General features: G+C 34.3%; 2 protein-coding genes and 1 long non-coding RNA gene across 4 annotated transcripts; 2 read left to right on the plus strand and 1 right to left on the minus strand.

Annotated features, from left to right (window-relative positions):
• The first annotated feature begins 534 nt into the window (after window positions 1–534).
• On the plus strand, window positions 535–22,072 carry LOC143194149 (alpha-tocopherol transfer protein-like). 2 transcript variants are annotated; one of them, XM_076400733.1, is made up of 6 exons: window positions 535–625; window positions 1,239–1,401; window positions 1,572–1,734; window positions 14,050–14,171; window positions 19,446–19,687; window positions 21,806–22,072. In XM_076400733.1, exons 1-6 carry the CDS (start codon window positions 623–625, stop codon window positions 22,061–22,063), a joined length of 951 nt encoding a protein of 316 aa, XP_076256848.1. In that variant the 5' UTR covers window positions 535–622; the 3' UTR covers window positions 22,064–22,072. The 2 variants fall into 2 exon arrangements, with proteins under 2 accessions (XP_076256848.1, XP_076256849.1); XM_076400734.1 differs by having other exon boundaries at window positions 556–625; window positions 1,280–1,401.
• Window positions 19,694–21,644, plus strand: LOC143194151 (uncharacterized). Its single transcript, XR_013005199.1, has 2 exons — window positions 19,694–20,409; window positions 20,471–21,644. It is a non-coding gene; the product is annotated as an uncharacterized LOC143194151 (long non-coding RNA).
• Window positions 22,073–22,086: 14 nt separating the features above from the next.
• Window positions 22,087–24,344, minus strand: LOC143194150 (uncharacterized). Its single transcript, XM_076400735.1, has 3 exons — window positions 24,078–24,344; window positions 23,852–24,015; window positions 22,087–22,395 (listed from the first exon to the last, which is right to left on the minus strand). The coding sequence occupies exons 1-3, from the start codon at window positions 24,259–24,261 to the stop codon at window positions 22,123–22,125; spliced, it is 621 nt and encodes a 206-aa protein (XP_076256850.1). The 5' UTR covers window positions 24,262–24,344; the 3' UTR covers window positions 22,087–22,122.
• Window positions 24,345–24,846: the final 502 nt, after the last annotated feature.

Consider the following 24,846-nt stretch of genomic DNA (forward strand, 5'->3'; position numbering starts at 1 on the left):
ATCCTTTTGGGTATTTATTCCAGTGTTTAGTAATCATCTTCTGATGTCTTGCAGCAGAATCTCGGTTAACTTCGTGGACCCATTTCATTTCGACATCATTGATCATTCAAGATAACTCTCCATGAGCATCAGCGATTGCAGCAATAAGTTGGACCTTATATTTCCACATCTTAAATCCTCCTCAACCTCACTGATTCTAGGTCAGGTTGAGGGTATCATTCTAGAACTAGAAATTCTACATTCTACAGCATCTTGATTTTTCTGTATACTATTGTTTCAAATTTTTTGAAAGGAAAATCGAAAAACTTTATGTATTCGTAAATTTTTCGCAAGTGAATAATGTTTCTTTAAATACACTGGTGCACTAACAATTGTTTTTTGTAACAATATTATTAACACTGTATTAAAAGTTGCATATAATTCCGAGAAACTGAGTTCCTTGCATGTAGAAACTGCATTTGCATGCTGAATTAAATGATATATTTTCTACCGGTAAAATTATAGAGTATATAATTTTTATATTTATAATTGGCCAATTAGCATTCGCAATTGCTTGATCGTATTCAATTTACTCTGAGAGTAATAGTTGATACCGTTAGTCGGGAGCCCTTGCTCAGTAAAAATGGTAAGTACGTATACTTCTATATGTATATAGCCCACATGTACCCATAAAATATTTTATGATAAAATAAAGTTGCTTTTTAAAAATATTAAGATTCATTATATTTCATAAAAAGATTATGTCTTATATTTATAATATTTTTTACTAAAATGGATAATTCAAAATTTGTCTTGAAATATGAAATAACAGTAAAAACATTATTTAAAGAGCATTGAAAATAATAAGCACTAAAATAGTTAAAATATCATGTTATGTATATTATTTCATTTGACTGGTTTGATTTTGGTAATATCACTTATTCAATGTTAAATATAAAATTTATTAAATTATGGCCAAACAATGCCAGCATTCATTAAATTATGGAATATATTATCTTCTTATTATTATTTATTATCTTATAAGGAAATATAAACATACTATGAAGCTAAATTGAGAAACAAATCCCATGCCCATACCATAAAATATTTAATAGTTTAGTAGCGATTAAAATTATTAAAGTACTTATTTAAATGTTACGGGAAAATTATTGATAATTAAAAGATTAAATTAAAAAAATGTAGAAGATAAAATAATTAGTATTTTTTAAAATAATACCCTAATACATAATATAAAATAGATTTGTAGAGATACAGCTGACAAGTATTTTCGCCCCCCTAGTGCTGAACAAGTAAAAATAATATTGCAAAGCATTAATGAATATGACAAAGGAAAATTAAACCATAATGAAGAGTTATTAAAACAATGGATTAAATATCAGAAGCACTTTCCACAAGATATTGGTAAGTTATTTATTTTTCATTAAGAATGTATTGAATAGAGAATAGCTGAGGAGGAAAATAATTGCATTTTATTTTGTTATACTTCAAATTGACTTCTTCGTAAGATTGATACTGTATTACTATCGTTATCGAGGCATCGCACTACCTATTTTCACTTGAATTCCTTGTAGACCCGGCAATGACCAGATCATTTCTCAGGGGCACAAAACACAATATAGATCAAGCTAAAAGGAAATTAGAAAATTATCTCGCCGCCAAACAGTTATATCCTGATATTTATTTATATCGGTCTCCGATTCTTTCCAAAGAAATTTTAAAAGCTATGGAAGTGATGTAAGTAACTGTCTAAATATATATACAGAAATTGTATTATTTGGGTATAAATATATGCAGTGTATATGCATTATGTTATGCAAGAACATTGAAATGAAATCGATTGTTGATTGGATTTGTTGAATGAACAAACCATATTTCGTATAATAACGTTCATGTTGTTGGATTCAGCAGCAATTCAAATATAAATTAACTGATTACTTAAGCATCAATTAATATACCGTACCAAATAGTTTTTTTTGTAATTTATTATAATTTTATTCTGAAAACGGAGTAACATATATTTTATTTTGTACCATATATTTATTATAAAGTATTGTATATCATTTTTCAGTTTTTTTTTTCATTAAAAGTAAGACACTGGTCAGACCATATGTTATTGACTACAACAAACGGTAGTCAGCAAGAGCAATATTTGATTAATGAAGGGATGGCATAAAACAGTTTGCAACGAATATTTCAAGATGTGACGCAACATTCTGATGTTGCAAATTAAAACATCTTGCATAATGTCAAATAATAGGTGTCATTACTTATTTCAGTCTGAACATTTAATTCTCAACTGCATACACTACTTTTTTAAGTTAGTTTAAAATTCACCATCATTACATTTTTTTTTAAATCACAAACAACTTCTTTCAAACAACTATTCTCAAGTACATTTTAAAATAATTGGTATATTTCATCTTTCTTTTTTCAAGCGTTCTGATACAAAATCGTTTATATATGAATATTATGTTGTAAAAACTATCTCTATCAATTCTCCTGTCAATCGGAAAGTATTTATGAAAATTGCAGATTTAGAGGGTTGTAAAGAAACTAACCAAGAAAATTAGTTAGGATTTAAAAGCAAGTGCAGTTATGTGCAGGCGGTTAAAATTTTTGAGGTCTTGAATTTTGATTGATATTTGTTCTACTTTAGGCTGAATACATGTTCTCCTAACAACAGTTAAACTTTATCCCGCATCTTATGATGGAAAGATTAAATATGTACGATATGTTAAATTAATTTGAGATCCCAGCCGATAATCTCCGAGGATAGGTTTTATCTCCATTGCCTTTCAACACTGCCTCTACTAAAGATGAAATTATGGATGGAATATTAAAAAAAAAATATGGTATTCAATATGATGCTAAAAAAATCTTGATCGATCTGATGACTGATACCTCAACATACTTATGTTACATATCAACATATAACCGAGCTTTCTGCGAGCGCCTATTAAACGCTGAAATTATGCATTTTCCTCTACGTGATAGTATTAAAAATAACATAATTTAATTAAGAGGCAATAAATAACAAGACGTCGATTTGTCGACAGCAGCCTGTGAGGAACTTGTGTTTACTTTTCACTGAACAGACATGTCTTAAACATTGTAATCTGAGCTTCTGAATTTGCTACTCAATTGTACACTGTCGCATATTAAACGAATGACTTCATTTAAAACATGATCTGTGACAAACAGGTGGAATTACGTTTAGAAAATGTCTTGAACCCATATAGAAAAATTGGTAAGATAAGTATTCGAAACAAACGGAATTTAGTCCTGATTGTAATATTTCCTCTTTCCACGCGTACCATATTAGAGAATCAAAACCAACAGCAAAAGCTTTGCAGCTTAACCATTTCGATTACTTTCTTCTTCTCAATTACTGATCCGAAGTATTTGACCACTTGCTCTAATTAGATCCATCTAATGGAAATTTAGAATAGCAGACGACCTGTTAGTTGTCAATATTTCAATTTGTTTTTAGTTTATTTACAAGCCATATAACTCTGATGTGCGAACTAGATAACAAGTCTATATATAACGAAACGTTATATTACTGAATATAACGCTACCACCAGAAAATATTGGATCAGTCAAGGAGTTTTTAACATCATAAGGAACACCATGAATACCTTTCAAAACCTTTCGCATAATTGGATCCACTACTGTGCTGAAACGCACTGGAGAGACAACATTGACTCGTCATCAGGAAATAAAGCTTCTGGGATCAATTGCTTTCGGAGTTGCCAAACCCTGTATCATGATTTATGTATGATAAACTAGCTTCATCTTTCGACCAATTGGTTGAGTAAATACAGAATTTTTCCGAGTGCCCGTTATTGTTTTATTTGTTTTTATTTGTTATGACGAGTAAAATTTTAATAAAATTTTACAATATGACACCTAAAATGAAATAATTTTGCACTATTTCAACAGTCACACAATAATAAATTGATAATATAACCATTAACTATAATAACTATTTTAACTTCAATTAAAATAGTATTAAAGCAATATTTATTAGAGAAAATCTATAATGGGAAACTTAACGAAAAAGAGTATAATTTTTTATGATCTAATAATACTTTAAACACCAATATTCACGTACTTATGGATGTAATTTATATTATTTTAAATAAGTTAGATTAGATTAGATTTAGATTTACTTATTAAAAGCCCATCAGCCTCAAGAACTATTTTGGACCTATGCACTAGATACATTTTAATATTACAGAACAAACAATATAAAGAACAAAACTAAAAGAGCTTATAGTTAATTTAACATAAGTATGAGAATAATATGGAGTGAACAGTTTAACAGTCATAAGTTAACAGCAGTAGTATTCATAGTCTATTATGTATTTTGGAGTACACTGATGTTAGCGAAATAGTTCATCAGTTGTTCAAGATTCTTCAATTGTAGAAGTTGTTTCATTGATCCCTTCATGCCAGATGGTCGTCTTTGGTGGGCGTGCCCTTGGCATTCAACTAGAATGTGTTTGATGATCATCTGGGAAGTAAATCTATCACACTAGTAGAAACTCGTGAGTCAGCCTACAATGACCTATTCTGAGTCTGGAAAAAACACCCAATTTACGCTTGCTAAAGTTGAAAAGTTGATACATTGGTAAAATTCATATTTAACCTCGCAAAATTTGTTATTGATCATTAAGTCCCACTTTAGTTGATCCAGTTTTTTATAAAGTGCGGTATGATATGTATTCAGATCAATTCTCCAGTACAGATAGTTTTCCAAAAGTTATCCTTCCCTTTTCCCAACAACATGATCGGCTCTTTCGTTACCTTCGATTCCCATGTGGGATGGTACCCACATGAATATTCTTGTCGCTATAACGAGCGGCAGTGTTTAATTCTCAAGTGTGCATTGTCACTGGATGATCAGCCTGTTTAAGCTCTCAAGAGAGCTCATAGTGTCAGTGATGATTACCACCGAGATCATGTCTGGACAGTCTTGAACGCTTATAAGAGCCTTTTATATGGCTAGTAATTCAGAAGTAAAAACATTCGTCAAAGAGGGTAATTTATAATGTTCTTCCTTTAATGTTGATGTATAAGCAGGTCCTGTATATTTATCGTTTTTAGATCCGTCAGTGTAAATCTGATGGTATTTAATGTATTTTTCATAGATCAATTGTTTGAAAAGGGAGCGTGCATTATAGGAGTTAGGAGCATCCTTAGCAAGAAATCTCATTGATAGATCAATGCCAATAGGTACGTTCTGCCAGGGAGGTATTTTATTCGTGAATATACATATGGTAGGTATTTCCAATGACAATCCATTGCAGATTTTCTGGAAGCAACAGCCAGACCCTCTGTATAATTGCCCTTTTATTTTAATACTGCAATTGATCAGGAAAAATGCCCATACTGTGATAGCTCCGGCTTGAGTTTTAATGAGCCTGCTTACCTTAGTAACAAAAGTTCTCGTCGAGAGTCCAGGGAAGATATCTCTGCCTTACAGAGTAGACCGTCAATTGGACTTTTATCGTATGCTCCTAGAACAATCCTTAGTACTGTGTTCTGGATTAGATTTAGTCTCTTTATATATGAGGGAGCCGCAGAAATGAAACACTGACAGCCATAGTCCAGCTTACTCAACGTCAGTGCTCCATAGATGTTCAGAAGAGTGGTTCTATGAGCACCCCAGTGAAAATTGGCGAAGGATCGAATTAGGCTAATATCAGTCAGGCATCTGTTTTTTGTATGTTTCATGTGTGGAAGTTAGCTGAGACATGAGTTGAATATAATTCCCAGGAATGCATACTAAAGTTTGTTGTTTTTATCATTGCCATCAATAGACAGATCTGTCATCGGGGACAATTCCTTATTCTGCAGTAGTGCATGCCATTCTATTTATTAGGAGAGAATCGGAGGTCATTTGTTTTTGCCCAAGAAGGGACAGTATCGAGGCATTTTTGCAGAACTTCCTTCATTCGTGAACCTGATGAGCATGATCAATGACAATGTCATCAGCGTGCTTTAATTTACTGAGGTATGTGTTCTCTGATAGAGCCACACGCAATTAATAATGGGGTTGGACTTATCTTGAAGTCTTGAGGTACACCATTTATATGTGAAAAGGATGACGATATCTTGCCATGTGAAACAAGTTGATACCTATCGTCCATTCTTGTAATTTGCTCAGAATTTTGGATGTCTTGATGGAGTCAAATGCTTTTTCTAGGTTCAAAAAGACTGCTGTGGTATGCTGCCTGTTATTGAATCCTTCAACTATATCGCTTTCCAATCCCACTCAGTGATTGAAAGTGGAACAACCCTTGACGAAGCCTAGTTCTGTCAACAGACTGTGTTTTTGTATGGTATACAAATAGTCTATTATTAACTTTGCGTTCCATTAGCTTACACAGGTGGCTAGTTAGTGCTATTGGCCTGTATCAATCCACCGATTGTCTGGGTTCATCTGTTTTGTGTATCGGGACAAATACTGAACACTTCCATATAGTAGGTAGCTGTCCATTGTTCCATGTGATGTTGTATACGTTCAACAGATATAGCTTTTGAGTTTCACTAAAGTTATTAATATATATTGATATAATACCATCTAGACCAGGAGACCAGGCTTATATACTTATATACTGCTTGAGAGAGCTCATCGGATGTTATAGGATCATTCAAGCAATCATAAATGTCTCTAGTTTTCAGAGTGTTCTCCATAATTTTATCATCGTGATGTTTTGTGAAAAGGGTTTTGCTAATTCGAGTTGGTCTGCCATATAGCGTGTCCCATCAACGATTATTGGTAGTTTTACTCATCCATATATCCTGAGTTGAGGTATGGGGATTTAAATTGTTGGTGAATCCCATCCAGCTTTTAGCTTTTGACCCCCTGATTATTTTCGTGGCTAAAGCCTTCAGTCTATTGTATTCTATAAAATAGATGGTAGGTGGATGATTTTTAAATCCGTTGAGTGCCCGCATTCCATTTTATATGGCCCGCTTACAGTCAAAATTCCACCATGGCATAGGTGGCTTGCTGTTTTTGCGTATAATCTCAGGAGCGGACAGTTTGACGGATTTACTCTGATGACAGATTTACTGAATTCTTCCACTATAGAATTTATATTCATATCAAGAGAAGGTACTGTGATGAGCCGCCTGTATTTATCTCAATCAATATTACGCTGATTTACCCTTGTTGATTCAATAGTAGGGTATGTGAGACCTTCTAATTCAACAATTGTGGGATAGTAGTCACTGTCATGTAAGTCAGCTAATATTGCCCAAAGTGTTCCGCCATTAAGGTTGCTGAACAAAGCCCAAAGAAAAGTCAAGAACAGCTTTCAGTCGCCGAAGAAATGAAGGTGGGCGATTCGTTATTTGATATGAGGAATCGAAAATTGTTTATTACTTCCATTATTATTCGACCTCTTGGACTGTAGTAATGTAAACCCCATTAAGGCGCATGGGCGTTAAAGTCTCCCACAATCAAAAAACCGGTTGAGGGAGCTGAGTCAACAAATCTTCCAGGTCTTTTTCAGTCACGACTGCAGAAGGGGCCAAATATCAGTTACAAATTGTAACGCGTCTGTCCGTAAGACACATTTTGATGGGTGTCCTCCTTTTTAAGATTAGTTTCTTGGAGAGCTAGGACTGATGTTTTATGAAGACCTGCTATCAACTTTAGTTCACTAGATTTGGATTTAACACCGTTCAGGTTCCATTGTATTATTATATACGTCATGGCTTTAATCAAAATATGTCTAAATCCATATCATCCCCAGCTAAGTGTTTTGAACCACTCTTATGGCGGCTACTAGAACGATCACTATTACTTTTCTTACTGAGTTGTGAAGGGGGGTGAGAATGATGAGTAGTGCTTGGAGTTGAATCTCTGCTACCCTCAGAATAAGGGCGCGGTTTACCATTACCGGAGAGCGGGCCATCCTTTTTATCTAAGGATGAGGGACGAGAAGATTGGGAAGACTGAGAAGTGGAGAGGGTTTGAGAGGAGTTTAGGTATTGGGTAAGGGAGGTAGTTGGTTTTTGTGTTTGGGGAAGAGATTTCTTTTTAAAGGTATTTCCATTTGTTTTTGGGAGTTTATGTGCGGGAAGGCTTAATTTAACATTGTGCGATGTGGATTCACTAGCCGATATTTCTTCACTCGGGGTGGCGATAGCTACATAACTCCTCTTCGTTTTAACTGCATTCTATGCGAATGAATTAAATTGAATTAAATTATGGTTCAACTGTGTATTTCCAAGTAGTTTTCGGCCTTTTTGTTTTGCCACAATATATGGGATTTTTTCAGTTGTTTTTGATTACTGGATCATGAACTCCTCTTTGTAAACTGGGCGTCTCCTATATCTAGGAGAGTGCTCTTGTCCACAATTGACGCAAATGGGCGGTCGTATACAGGTGGTTTCGTCGTGTAATCTTTTCCGCATAATGGGTAGGTTGGCTCAAAGGTGTAATTCAGAGAAATATGTCCAAATCTTTGACATTGATAAAATCGCATGAGGTTAAGCACGTATTGCCTAAGCCTTGGGCTAAGATAACCGGCTCTAATTTTCTCAGGGGGAGAGCTTGTTCGAAAAGTTAGTATTAAGCTATTTGTGAGCGTTATAATACCATCTTTCCTAGTGGTGATACGCCTCACGGAGACCATTCCCTGGGTTTTCAAATTCTGCAATATTTCGTCCTCAGACACACATTCGTGTCATTATTTCATTCCTTGACACGTCTGCCCAAGAAGTTAGTGTTCAAACCACTTCAATTCATTTCTTGTGGCCATATTGCCTCGGAAAAAAGTATATATTAGCTTTAATAGTAAATAGTGTAAATTTAATACTTGCCTATATAATAATATTTTCCCAATTATTATTTACAATTGACTTATCGCAATACTTACGTTACCTGCTAACTGCTCCAAGATATACTGGAAAATTATATCATTAATCTTCTCAGTGATAATATCTCAGGTTATTGAATACAAATAATATATACAGCTCCACCTTGCTAATTTATCCTATCTAGAGTTGTGGGTAATAAAATGCTGTTTTCAACATCTGACAAATCTTTGCTCACAGATATTTAATAAAACTTTGAATAAATCTAGGTTAGAAGCAATCTATTTGTTCTTTTTACAAACACATCAAATCTATATACATTTTAAGTCATGAATTTTCTATTTGAAAAATATCAGGGTGATTACATAGACCAATTCCTGGGACAACAGTTAGTTAGTTATTTCTCCATATATTATTTTTCGGTCATGGGTAATCGATATGTCTTCTATAAATAATCGACCCATTTTTAGTTAAGCTACTTTTTATTTCTGTAGCGCCAGAAAAACTTTGGTCCACGCCATACGTCGGTGTTTCGGAGATCAGAAAGAAGTTTTTCACAGCGACAGTTTTCACCGCCACTATTTCAAATTTTTATTTCAGTCTTATGATCCTTTCCGATTTCAGGACATTCAAGATCGTAAATATCACATGACACGTCGTTACTAAGCACTACGACAACGTTAAATATTATACTGAGTCGACCTAGTTTATAGGCTAAACAGAATCAACACTGTTCCCCGAAAAACTTCGTAGATCAAGGAATTGAATAATCATTTAATATAAATTTTATTTCATTATAAAATTACCTCTGAAATTATTGATAAGTATGCTTACCCTTAGTATTACTGCAAAACTTAATGCTTATTTCTGCTATCCTTAGGAAATGCTGTGTTGGGGTCCATGCCCCAGTCGGTCGCACTTTTCACAAAACCAGTTTCGGCTTGTTGCACTCCGCAAAAATACGCCCTTTTCATCACAATTAAAACACTTCAAATTATTTTCATATTGTATGTATTGATATATATTGATTTCGTATTCATATATTGTGACGACGCTTACTAGTTGCAACCCTAGAGTCTCTTCCAGTGTGGAGGTCTCTTCTATAAACAGAATTAATCGCACTTTCCTTATCTGGTAGCTTTCTGGTATATTCAGTCTCTATAGTAATCATGTATTGCTCATAGAACGCTTCTGGAGTATCTTCCTGCACGTGCAGAATTTTGGATATCGGGATCAAGAATACCATTTGTAATGCATGAAACACTTCTTTTTCCTGAGATATCACAGGCGCGCGATATTTTCGTTTTTTCGGAAAAATAAGTAGTCATTGGCTCCGTAGGCTCATTGACTAATAGCGACTCAATATTTTTCTTAAAATAGTAGCAAAGTCAATATTTTCGGGAAATATTTTCCTTATGAGGGCTTTCCATTACTCACATGTATGACTATAGGATGACAAACGATAGTACCTTCTTTTAGCCATACCTGTCAAACGTAGCTCCATGTAATAAACTGTTGTCACATCCCTCCCTCATCTATTAATCCGCCCGAGTTGATCTATTTTATCTAACCATTGGTTAGCTGACAAGAATTGATTTTCTGTCTAAAACTCTGGAATGCATTCGTGGTTTATCGTCACGCGAACTTCACGCTGTTGATTTAAAACTGCATTTTGTCTTACTAACTCCTCCAATTTCATTTCCAGCTGTCATATTGTGAGGTTTTTCTCTAGATTTCGGTGATGTCTAGGATTTACTCTCAGTTCTACAATTTGCTAAAGAGAGATATCTGGTTGATTTTTAGCTAGGTTAAATCTTTTAGAAAAAAAATTGACGAAATCCAGTTGGAACTCAAAACTTGAGTGCGCCTTGCACGGTTATGCGAAAATCTACCAATTTTCTTTAACATGCAGAACACTAGTTTTGCACTTTAAAATATTTCAACAGTAGTGATCTTCTGAACACCATAAAAAATTAGTCAATCCGAATAGTAAACAAATGTCAATAATTAGTAAATAAGAATAATTTCTTAATTAACAACAAATTCACCAAAAGATAAATAATTAAAATAAAAGGTCTAACTGGTCAACAACTTATTCTAAACTTATACAAAATAGTAACGTTGGGAACTAGCGACTGAAAATTGTAATTACTTTTTTCAGCCAAATTCACGGTTCGACTGTTTTTTTTTCTATTCCTGATAGCAGATGATGATGTATGAATTATTTCCTGTTTAAATTGAGAGAGAAAAGGACGGAGATAATTGCTTAGAGCAGTTTATTTTAAATGTTCTTATTTTTTTCAACGGTAGTTTAAGCGAGACAGAGATGTAGATTCATCATCCTTCAAGTACTAACTTTAAAAAAGAAAAGGAAATAAATAATTAGCATGCAATGAATAATTTCACTTCAAAGGAAGTAGAATTAAATTTATATTTGAATGTTCGGTGGATATATAAAAACGAATGGAATAATAAATAACCCCACAAATATTTTATCATATTTTAATAATATCTAATTGCTATTTTTAAATAACATATTATAATAAATATAAATAATACAACAGAACTTAAATAAAAACTAAAGATGTATACCTAATCATAGAAAAAAATTAATCCATGGAATAACTAAAAATCATGGTAAAATAACTACCACAGCCCTTTTAAATATAATAAATGTTTCATTTATTATTGAACGAATATATGTTTTAATCACTATTCAAAAATATGATATACATGTTCAGCTTATCTGTCGTGATGCGATTTCTTCTATTTTTAATTATTTGGCCAGACTAAAAAAAAACTCGTTCCGAGTTATGAGCCTACCAAAAATCTCATGGGCTATGGTAACGCCCAATAAGTGGCATTTCTAAATAATGCTTTATTTGTAAAGTTGTTGTAGTTCCTGGTATAATTTTTTCTTTCATTCTAGCTAGTTTTTTATCAAAATGTCTTCAGATGTAATATATTGTTCGTCAGTATTTGTATCTTGAATTTTGAGTTGTAGTATTGTATTTATATTTTCTGAAGTTAGAATGGAAGATATCCGTTTTGTGATAATGTCTTGTATCACCTCGTCATTGTTTGTAAAAACAAATATTGATTTTTAAATCAATGATTGTAGATAGCAGAAGTTGAGGATTCTCTTTCAATTCAATATTCTCAAACCATAGAATGTTTCGCTGAATGCATCATTCTACTGAAAAATCATAAAATAATAAAAATAGATTGCAATAAGATGTCATTGTCTTACCTGCTGATAAAATAATTCTTAACTAAAAAGTGTCGTTATTATTTTCTTGTATTTTTTAATAGCCAAGAAAATAAATTGTAGAATATTAAAGGTTTTCTATTGGAATTATTTATTATAATTATTGAATACAGTTTATAATCTCTTTAGGGTTAATATTTTTTATGAAATTTAACTGCTACTGTAAAAACTTGTTCAAATCGTTTAGAATCGATGCAATTTCTGGAATATTTCGAATCTAAATTTAGTCGGGAATGTTTTTAGGAAGGAAGTTTTGACAAGCAAAAATCCAGAGAGTTCGATCGAAACAAAAAGGTTAATAAAAAAAAGGATTTTACTATTTATTTGTCATTTTAATCTTTTGTCCGATTATATTAATAATCTTGAAAAATAGTCTTCCAAAATGCTGCTATATTAATATAAAATATATTGTTATATCCATGCAAACTACCTAGAAAATCATAAAACTGTATATATTACATATAAATCAGTGCAAGCCTAAATTCTGCTAGAACGATAGAGCCAAAAAAGAGTAAGTAAAAGTACACAACCGAAAGAGTCGATAGTAAATAGTAATAAGATTAGTCGGACTGAAAACAGCGACTAAAAGTAGTTGATTGAAACACTCACTGGTAAAAAGTAATGAAATCAGTCGAACCAAAAATAGCGATTGAAACAGTCGATAATAAAAATTAATAAATTATTAAAATATCGATAATCAATTTTAGTTGAAAGTTCCTAACGCTATAAAATAGTATGACGCTCGAACGTATTCCTTCCGTGGTGGCGATACTCAAAGCATCAAAACAAAACTATAGATTAAACCTATATCTAGGTGATGAATCCGCATAACGTGATCCAGAAACAGGGCGTAACAGATACGGAGCCTAACCTTGAGGTGGCGAGCCGGCTCCATCACGCAAATGGATCAGGTGATTTTCCTTACATTTGAAAATCCGTTCCTTACATTTGAAATAATAAAATTAAAAATTGGACAATGTCTATATAGACAATCAATCAAACATACATTACATGAAATAAAAAATAAGTTGCTTCTAAGGTTAACATTGATATCACTGAAAGGTCTAGACAATGAGTAGAATAGCGAAACTACTGAGACAATACCTAAAATATGAAGCATTAAATTAATAGTAATCAAAAATTCAGTGGACCTGAAATAGTATTTGGGGCGAAATTCCTGCTACCATTTGACGCAATTTCCGCTGAGTGGCCATAATGGAACAATAATTATCAATAAATATTGTCACTATTTCTGCTCGTTCTTGTAGCGTATAATTATCCATAATAAAATTTGAAAGTCTAGGCAACACAATGTTTTATGTGAAACTGAGCTAAACCTCACATAACCAAAATGGCCCAATAAAAATGATAGCTGGAATTTTGCCCCACCCATAACCAAGATGGCGCGCAATCAAAATGGTAGCGACACTTTTGCCCCACCCATAACCAAGATGGCGCACAATCAAAAGGGTAGCCAAACTTTTACCCCACCTATAACCAAGATGGGGCGCGATCAAAATGGTGGTTAAACTTTTGCCCCACCCATAACCAAGATGGCGCGCGATCAAAAAGGTAGCAGGACTTTTGCCCTACCATATATATCACATATATTGTAATATATATATTGTAATTAAGTTTATTGTTCTTCAACTGATATGATTCGCCATTTGATGATTATTGATCTTTAGTATATTGAAAATGTGTTTTGTTATATAGTGATAATGTCTTAATATAATAGTTTGAAGACTCAAATGCATACTCACTTGTATTGGATACAAGTTAATCTCAATTTCGTTCAGGTATACTATAGCCGTAATCTAAATAACGTTAACAACATTAACCCAATGGAATTTCAGTTAAAAGCGTAAATATATTTTCTCAAAATTTCTAAAATCTAAAGTAAATTTTCTAATCTGTTAAATAAGATAATGAAATTTCTGTTTCAGGAATATTGTTGCGTTACCCAATCTAACCACCAATGGGTGCAGAATAAATTGGTTCTCTCTAAATATAGGGGATCCATCAGAATTTAGTAGTGACTATATTATGAAATTCATATTCATGTTTGGTAATATTTTACATATAGTCTATCCAAAGTTGGTGTGAACGTAGGTCATCTAAAATTATGATGTCAAAATGTCGCAATGTTGTCGTATCAACTCCGAGTTTTAGTTCAGTTTTTTTCAGTTCAGTTTTAGTATATAACAATATTCTAGTTTAATTGAAACAATGAAACAAAAATGTTATCAAATATATATATATATATATATATATATATATATATATATATATATATATATATATATATATATATAGCTTATTTCAACATCATAGTACATTTAATGCAAATATTATCGAATAAATTAATACTACAGTAATACTACAGTAATTATAGCTACAATAATTTATAAGTTAGAGTTGTTTTATTATATTTACATTGAATTCTATTCACACATCACACATGAGGTGGAGTTCTAAATGCGTTTTCTTGTGTAGTGGTATCCCCTGGAAGCCTAATGCAGCTAATTAACAATTATATATCCAAGTAATATATTCTACTTTCATTAGAAAGCACATTTAACTTTTTACGTTTAGTCCTTGTTTCCTTCGATGGAGAGTTTCCTTGTGGAGTCATTTTAATATCACTTTATTATTTTATTTATTCTGTTAGAATCTGTGTACACTATTCTTGATAAAATTAATCACTGAATCGCTAATGCATATGCCATATCTGCAAATCAGCTAGTATTTTTTTCTTTCCTCGCACAATTTATCCAAATACTCATGTATATTCTGAACAGTTACATAGATATCTAATGGACATAAATCTTTATCATCACATCAATCAAATCAATTCTCAATTTCCTTTTCATAGAATCAATTGTATTAATTTATGTTATTATTCAAGAAACTACTCAGTGTTCCTATACATTTCATATATTTGATGTCTAATCGTGCTAACATGAAGCTGATTTTAATTCGTCGTCCTCTTCGTATAAGGATGGTTTCTTTTAGGCGAATCCAAGATTGTTTTCCGTTTTTTGAGATATTTTATTAACCGCGTCCAAACTAATATTCAATGCAACTGCAACAAGCTGAAAATTATTTTAAATAAAACCTTAAACGAATTTTATGCCAAGAGGGGGCCTTCACTTTCTCGTTCCTGTTCTTTTTTTTTTTGTTCTGGCATAAAACCAGGAATGCATGACGCATACCTGGTCGCGGAGACTTGCCTTGGAGTGACGAGTTAGACCGAGTTATGTGGAAGTGTCTCTGGGCTTACCAATACACTAAAACGAAACCGCCTCACAGTTGACCCCTGTAGATCGCTACTGATACAGCATTGATTTTGTGGATATAGCACCCGTTGATCGGGCAGCCGTTATTGGGCACGAGGGCCTGGCGATTCGCAAACTTGAGTTAACACACTACTAAATAGTGTTGTATGGGGCAAAAGTTATGACTGCAACAACGATGAGGTCGTTTCAATCTGGGAAAAGGGGGGAGGTTAGCGGTGACGCGGTGCTAAGCTCCCAACATGTCAACCAGCTGGCGAACAAGCACATTTTCAGAAGAACTTGAGATGAGTTGTTGTTTGTGGAATGACTGACATATGAAGTGCTTGATTTCTGGAGTATCAGTTTCCCTATGAATTTGATTACCTCTGACAAACCATGGAGCGTTTAAGATTCTCCTGAGGACCTTATTTTGGAAAACTTGAAGCCGTTTGACCTGGTTGGGTGTAACAAACCTGAAGTAGACATTAGATCCGTAGAAGAGTACGGACCGAATTAACATCTTGTAAAATATGCATTTGATGGAGATGGGAAGTCTGCTAGAAGGGCAGATCAGAGAAGATAACAGGTTTGCTATCCCCGAACCTTTCTGGATTTGGGAATGCCAACCAAACCGTCAGTCGAAGTGGAAACTTAGGTACGTGACGTTATCCAGCCTTGGAATTATTGGGGTGTCGATCTTGAGTTGCGAGACGCGCAGCGGGTGACACTTCTTATGGAAATGATGGCTTGGGTTTTCAGGAGGTTGATTTGCAACCTCCCGAATTTGAACCACTTGCATAATCGAGCTGCTTCTGTAAACATTCATGAATTGTAACTTCGAACCTGGCGGCCGTGAAGAAAGCAGTGTCGTGAGCGTTAAACGTGACGTCAATGTGCTCTTTTCTCGGCAGATCTGAAATAAAGAGGTGAAATAAGGCTGGAGCCAACGTGGAACCTTGAGGTACGACAGCATCGATTTGTTTTCGACTGGAGAGTGTTTTCCTGATCTTGACCTGGAAAGATTTGTCCGATTGATAGGACATCTATAAGATTTATGTCTTCTGGGAGGCCTAACCGCACGCATTTTGCGATCAAACCGTCGTGCCAGACCTTGTCGAAGGCTGCGGTTCGGTCCAGAAGCACTGCTCCAAGCTTTTTTACTTTGGTCAAGAGCGTAATGGATGTGTGCGGCCAGACGGGTAGCCTGATGGTCGGATGAGTAGTGAGCGCGAAAGCCGAATTGTTCATCAGGAATGATGTTGTCCTTTGTGAAAGACTTAAGAGCGTAGAGTATTGCCCTCTAGGCAAGCTTCGAAAGGGCACTGAGAAGGCTGATGGGTCTGTGGTTAGATGGAGATCATTTCGCTCCTTTCTTGGGAATAACCGCTATATGTGCGTGTTTCCAAAACGCCGTGAAAAGATGCAGCTTCGTAATGAAGTTAATGATGTTTGCCAGTTCTGCGAGCTGCTTATGCGGTAGCTTTTTTAACTGGGTAATCGATATTCCGTCGAAAACTTGAGATTTTTGGTTTGAAGTTTGCCTATCATAGTCTGTAGAGACTTTGGAAACACGAAATGGTTGAGAAAAAAAACTGGGGTTACTGGTCTTTTGATGGTGTTGGATTCGTTGATGACAGTGTCGTTGTCTTTAGCTTTAGTGTTTTCTGAGGGTGGGAGGCATTTCATCTGAGCCTCGTAGATCTCTGCGAGAACCTCGACATTTTCTTGGTCAGTGACTGCGAAATTTCCTGTAACCGCCGACTTCCGGGGGGGATGACATTGTGCGTCTTCCCACGAGGCTTTTAAAGACACGCCAGAAATAAGGGGGCCATCCAGTCTTTGGTCCACTATAAATGAGTTCCATTTCATCGCTGGCCAGGTCGAGACGGCCTTTCTTACCCCCTTGAATGCTCGGCTCGCCTCGCTTTTGTCTGTAGCATCAAGGGTGAATCGAGCTAATATACATAGACCGTTTTTTTTACTGTGGCTTTGACTTCCTCAAGCTGTTCTGGAGTGTGTATTTTCGGAATGGGATCGGATTCCAGAAGAAGAGATTGGTAGTTCTTCCGTTCGGTCTTTTGCCTGAATCTTGTGAGTGGGACTTGAGTGGTGGCGCAGTTTCCGAGTTTGAAAACGACCGGACGGATGATCAGATTCTAGTTCGTCAAGAACTCGAACTTCTGGAGAGCGATTTAGGTCTTGAAGAATGAAAAAATCAAGGACTCTTGCTGCGCCTTGAGAAGCTGAACTGGGGTGTTGGGTGGATTCATCTGGCAGGGCAAGACCCTAGTCCAGATCTGCTCTTAGAGCTACGATGGCGTTATCCGCGGGTTACTCCCTAGAACATCCCCAGATGGGATCGAGGGCATTGAAATCGCCACCTAATATTTTTGGAATTTTTTTTTCGACGAGTGATCGGTATTTGATATAGTTGAATGCAGAAGATTTCCTATGCAGGGATGTAATCACAAAGAGACGTTGTTGGATATCAATTGTTTCAATCAACAGGTTGTTTCGAAGTTGTTTGCTGATAACGAGGGTAGGAGTTTGTGTTTGACTCCTTTTCTGAGGAGAATGGCGGTTTCTCCGCCTCGATCCGGAGTTCTATCGTTTTGGGATGGAAGTCTTGATCGAAGAGAAGTTCGCGTACCTCGCCAACGGAGAGTGATTCTGGGATGTATCTTATGATTACGCGGAATGCTCTCTTCTCCGGGTGACAGAAGAAATGGTAAGGATAATTCCTTTTCTCGAGCAGGGCAGTGAGTTTTCGGTAACCATCGCTTGTGGCGACGAATAAGAAAATATCCTCCTTTTTGCTTCGGGTGATAATATCTATTAATTGAGCCTTGGAAATTCTAGTGAGCTCCATGAACCTCTTCTTGTCACAGAGCACTATAGGTGGGATTTTTTTCCTTTTTTAATGGAGTTTGAGAAACAGTCGCCGAAATGATTCACACTGTTTTTGCTGTGGAGGTTAGTGTGGGACCGTCCTGGTGATCGGCTTGTTTTGCACAGGTCTGGTGGCACATTTACTAATCGAAGGCTGTACGTTAGCCTTGGCTTTCGATTAGGTGGATTGAATTGCCGGCTTGCCTACTGACTTGGGTTGTGATTGGGAAGCAGTTGCCTGTTTCCCCTTGTTGCCGGCCTTCGGCAGCTAGCTTTTCTGAGGTGGAATGATAGGCCCTCTCTTCCCTTTTCCCATCAAGGTGAAACCATCATCCGGGTCTTCAATTTCAAACGGTAGGGATGCGAGTTGATTTGGTGCCTAAGGAGGTTACAGGAGGTTGATATACTGGCTGGGCCGGTGTGTGTTTAGCAATGGCGTCTTGTAGCAGCATCCGCATTGCGGAGAGCGCGTCTCCTGCTTGGTTAACATTACTTGAAGTTGAGTAACCTCAATTTTATACTATGAATCTTCTTTTTACAGATACTCGATAAGTCCAAGACCCATTAACTGGGCATCGTCAGGGCTATCGTTAACAGATTTTTCAGTTGTTGGACGGCTTGGGCAGCTTTCTGGAGGCGGTGATGGCTCTGGCGTACAGGACGCTATTGGCCCGCTTGTAAAATGCTTTTCGTTTACAAACGTTTCTGGTATTAGGGCGAAGGTGCTGATGGAAGCGGTTTACGAGTCGATCGTTTGACAATCAGTTGCGGGTAATTCTCGGAAGAGTAGGTAGGCTAGGAGGACCGGACATGACCGTTTTCTTCGAAAACTAGCATGGAACAGTCGTCGACATCGGCATATTTAATCAGAGTAAAAACAAGCAACGATTAAAAATGTATCAAGGCAAGCAAAGCGCTAAGGCAATATTTGCCGGTGTATAACCTCTTTTCACTATTGTTTCCAATTTTGACAGGGTGATTCGTTTACGTGTTCAGACGTATTAGATAGCATTATATCTCTTTTTAACTAGAGTAGAGTGAGAAGGAACATATTGTCTGATTTTAAAACGAATTTGCATATTGCGGCAAGCAATACATTAAACATATTGATGACGTATCTTGACAGCAACTTTGGATATAAGATATACACATATTTATTTTAATATGAATTTTAGGCGACCTGATGTTTATGATGAATCAACCAGTAGCGGGTGAAATTATTGTAATTGATGCATCGTTAGCACGTCCAGAGCATGTGATTGCATTTTTTGGGTCCGTGGTAAAGAAGCTAATAATACTTTTACGAAATGCATATCCAATTAGATTACACCAAGTACATGTAATTAAAGCCCCTCATATGGTGGATAAATTTATGAGTTTAATCAAACCACTTTTACATCCGAAGATTCGAGATAAGGTATGATATTTACCTAAATAGTAAATAAATATTTAATGAATGTGTACGTTTTAAAAATATTGGATCCTAAATCAACAGCTACTAACAAACTTACAGGACTGAAAGTGTTGTCACGTTAATTTAATTCGTATAAAAGTCATTTGGCGTAAACTTTATTTTCACTCTGTTTGACGAAAATCAACCATAATGTGTAGAATACTGATGACCATTTATAGTTCTTAATTCAATTACACCATGAAAACATATAACTGTAAAAAAAGGTTCGGACATCATAGTGGTGGTATGAAAATTTACACGGAATTGAATTATATATTCACGTTATACAATGAAGTCAAAATGTAGTCAGCCAAATAAACTAAACAAAACAGAAGAAAATTAAGCTTACGCCGAGAAAACATATAAGAATACTACGAAGAGAATAATAATGTACATGTTAATTTGAAGAACTGAGTAAGTGAGGAGACGCACTAGTTCACTAAACGCATGTGATGTTTAAAGTACATTTTATGTTTGAATTGAAGTTAGCCCGTGCATTCAGCATTTTAAAGACTATGTCATCTCCATCCTATTAGTGGTCTTTATTGGAAAATGTTGGCACAAAAAACTATATCCTGCATCATTTAAAAATGCGCCCCTGGTAGAAAGCTGGAGAAACAACGAATAAACGTATACCCTGTACTAATGGTAATGGTTATACACGAAATAAAGAGATAATAGAAAAGGTAAAAAATCCGGGCTCACCTAAATAGTCTAATTGATAATTGATAATCCTTATTGATTTAGATTGTTTATATAAAGTATTATACTCCTGTAAGTTCGTCAACGTGAAATTTGACAATGATTTTGGTAAACGCAAATATTCTACTCATAATATAAAGATACATATCTATTTAATCTGTAGGTGGAACAGAACCTCTGAATAAAAGTTACTACTGTTAGTTAATGCACTCAGTCATTCTCCAGAACAACTAAAACTGCACAAAACCTTCCTTAGTGCCAAGAATGAATCAGAACATAATAAGACTTACTATAATAAGACTTAATATACTATACTATGAAATATTTTAGAGGTTACAGCTAGATTAGTTATTAGATAATGTTGAGTGATGGTTTTTATAATTTTCCAAAACCAATACTTATTTGTCGTTCTATTAAATTTAACTTAGAATTCTAAAATAATTTTATATTGCTTTACACTTCCTGTTAAAATGTGTTTTAAGTTAATAATAACAACATATTTTGATTTGCTTATGAAAAATATTAGCATTTACACAAATATTTACTAATTAATGTTTGTTAAAATGTGGAATAATTCGTGCTTTAATTTGTGTCTAGAAGTCAAAACCACCAAGGCTTTAGAATCGGTGAGACAATTAACAGATAAGTTAATAGTGAGCTGTATATTTATATATTTCTCAATATTTGTTTAATTTAAACAAATCCACTGACAAAACACATACTATTACGGAAACACGTCAATTGAAAAGTCCCCCGGCTTGACACATAGATGGCGCTACCAGAATTAAATCCATATGTTTTTTAGTTAGCCCTAACCCTTAAAAGATGCGTGTATAAATTTGACAGCTGTTGGATCATTAGTTTGTGAATTATAGCATTTTGAGTGAAGCAACTTTTGGAAAAGTTGGAGAATTATAATAGTTATAATCAGTGTATCACCCTTGAAAGGGTTTATGTTGAACAAAAAAAAACAATTTTGCCAAAGAAATGTATTTAACTATGGTGGGTCGATAGCCATAAAAGTTTTAAGATAATGAACTACAAGACGTTTCGAGACGTTAAACTTTCAAACTCCAAAACCCTCAAAGAATTTAGTAGTTGATGAACGATGTTTTCAAATATTTACCTGCGATGGGAAAGGTCTAAAAGGAAGGGAAATATATATATATATATATATATATATATATATATATATATATATATATATATATATATATATCGAAATCGATATTTGTAAAAATGTATTAAAAAGTTAAATAAAATTTTTTATAGTAATTTAATTATCATGTTGTAAATATATGACTTATAAATCGATAATGTTTTATTATTAAGCATTTGTGTTATTTATTATGGGTTTTTTTAATTACTATTTTTTACTAGATTTACTTCCATAAAGATGCGAAATCCTTGATGACTACATTTGGAATAGAAAATTTACCAAGCGATTATGGAGGATACCTTAAATCATTAAGATATCTGGCACTTGATTGCTACCAGATAATAAAGGAAAACATAACATGGTTCGAACGTCAACAACATATAAAACTTTCATATATTCCTGAAAAAGTCCAAACCGATTTAAACTGTAATGAATATTTTGGTGTTGATGGTAGTTTTAGACAATTAAATGTAGATTGAAATACAAAATCTGAATTGCTCTTTATTTTCCTAAGCACGTTTCTTTACATAACAAACACTTACTGGAATTGTATATTAACGTTATTCAATACTCTAGTTAATATTTTTACACCTTCTATAATCGTATCCAGCTTTTCTAGTCTTTGTTCAATTGGTGGTTTGAGTAAAGGCTTTTGCGTGTCCTCGTCGACTTGGCTGGAATGGGCTAATTTCTCACATATCAAGGAAATGTTGTCTATTTTTTTATTATCCACAAATTTGATTCGTCCTGATTCTTCTGCACTGAAAAATATGTCTTTATCTTCAGATTCTGTTCCAAACATTTCTCTAATCTATAACAGAAAATCGCAAAATCAAACGTTATTAATATTTAAAATTGGAAGTAAGGAAGTCTTGATTATAATTAAAATAATCGAATATATTACAGTGTAAACTGTGTTATAACAATTGGTATATGCAGGACAATCTATCTAAATCAACCATTTCCTAATTTTAATTTATATGTGTAATATATTAGATTTTAATATATATTACTAATAACTATCTTTAGCGTAGAACCTTATTTTCTACTTTCCGTATTTATTTAGTTTCTGGAAAATATTGAGAAGAACCCATTTCTAGCGGCTGCAACTATTGCCAGCATAATTTTAATGACATAATTTTTATTCGTCACCATGCTTTCTTTGAAGAATAATACATAGACTCCCTCCTTCATTCGTTTAGCCGCTTGCTATCCAACACATACTGAACATCCAATATATTAACCAAACATTCCCAAATGTATCCCCCTAAGCGAAATTCTATTGATACCAAAACCGGCAGATGTTCATTCATCTGTCTCTAGAATTTTAACGCTCATATCGTAGAGCGCCAGCAGCATATTTGATAAAGAGACATCATCGACGAAACATCGGTGTCCCTCCATTCAAATCAAAACTTCAATAAAATCAAATCACCAACGTCGATCATAAGGGTGTTCCAGGAATTTTTGATATCTTCATCTTACAAGACCCTAATCGTTCTCGATGAGTTAGATAAGTATTGCTTGCTTATATTAACTGTCGGGGTCAACAATTCAACACACCCTTCATCAAATCCTAAGAAAGAAGTGAGTGGAAGGAATACCACAATCGGGAACAATTTCGCAAATCGATCGGCCTGTTCAAATTGGGAAAGCAGTCTCCAAGTTCCATAGATACCATTTTCCTTCTAAAAATATCCTTTCCTTTTCGTTCGAAGTTCCATCCTAACCCATTAAGCCACAAAACCGCCTGAACAGAGTGCCAACAGAGTGTGAGAGGAGGTTAAGGATTCCGCGGGATTTTCCTCCCCAAATGTGAATTGGTGAACAGCTAGCCACTCTCATTTAAGTAATGGGAGCAAAATGATAGTATATAATTCCATCATCAAGCGAATCTGGATATACGAGATTTATGTGTGGGACACAACAAGCAAGAGCAATATTAAAATATTTGGAAGTTTCCAAAGCAAAGCTCTTCCAAACATACTGAATATTACTCAAAGCATGCTTAAGATGTATATAGATCTCAATATACGAAATGCAAATCAGGAAATAAGTCTACATTTTTGGCCATAACAATGTGTTTTTATACTTAAAAGTTTTTTTTTGGAAAAAATTATTTTCTGTTTTTGTAGTAACTTAGAAAGCACTCGTATTTTGAAAGTTTTGGGTAAAATATATGTACAAAATTTACTTGAAAGTAGTTTGAAAATATTGACTATCCATATATAAATTTTAGAACAGTAATATGATGATGTATATCTTACCAAATTCGATATTAGTCCTATATCCTCTCTGGATAGTGTTTGGTGTGGCTTTTGGTTACGCAACAAGAGTATTGTAATCAAAGCCATAGCATTCATTCTATTTTTAGGTATTGTAAAACAGTTCTCATATCTTAAGCACTTAATCGGCTTTATAATTTGATCATCTGCAAAAACATGGTATATGAAATGTATATGAAAACAAGTAATATTAGGCACTTATATTTACCTTGCCCTGCTCTTAGTTGTTGCAAACGGACTTTTAATAAGGTTGTGTAGTAAATCCATTTCTTTTTAACATATTGGTGAACTACACTTTTGTCATCCGAATAATAATCTTTGGCTTTTGAGAAATATAACGTAATGATAGCAATATATATTGTTACAAAAAATAGAGAGAACATCACGTACATTACAAAAAATAATCTGCCTAATGAATGTTGTTCATAGGGATGTATATTAAAATCAGGCAAAAGATTGAACGACAATAACAAGAGTGTGGTAAAACTGGTGTATGTATTAATGAATTCCTGAAACAGATAAAGCGTAATTAATATTTTTCTTTATAAATATCTCATATATTCAATATGCTTAAAAAATGTATAATCGTCCCTATATATAATAAAATATTTTTATCAAAATGGTTGAGCCAACTTAAGAAAAACGTTTTAAAATAAAATTTCTTTGAATTCGGTGTCGTTATAAAAAGTTGTTGCCCCCATCGGTAATCGAACCCGCGTCCTCCGCATGTGAGCTGAACGCTCTACCCACCACACCATAGAAGCAGCTGCCTGCGATATCTTTACGCTTTTTCATATCATATGGCTACTGCTTAAAAAGCAAACTGAATGGCTTTTACACTGAAATACTTCCGATTTTCCATATAAGTTCAGCAGTAATATTATATACAAATGTATGATTATTTTAGATAAAAAAATATGTGGAAATTTTGTACATGCCTTTGAAATTTGAGGTTTTCCCTCAATTTCCCCCCCTTC

The sequence above is a fragment of the Rhynchophorus ferrugineus genome, unplaced genomic scaffold, assembly GCF_030347505.1.
Source record: "Rhynchophorus ferrugineus isolate W39M unplaced genomic scaffold, kcgeb_rfMv2 rfM3, whole genome shotgun sequence".
NCBI classification, from domain to species: Eukaryota; Metazoa; Arthropoda; class Insecta; order Coleoptera; family Curculionidae; genus Rhynchophorus; species Rhynchophorus ferrugineus.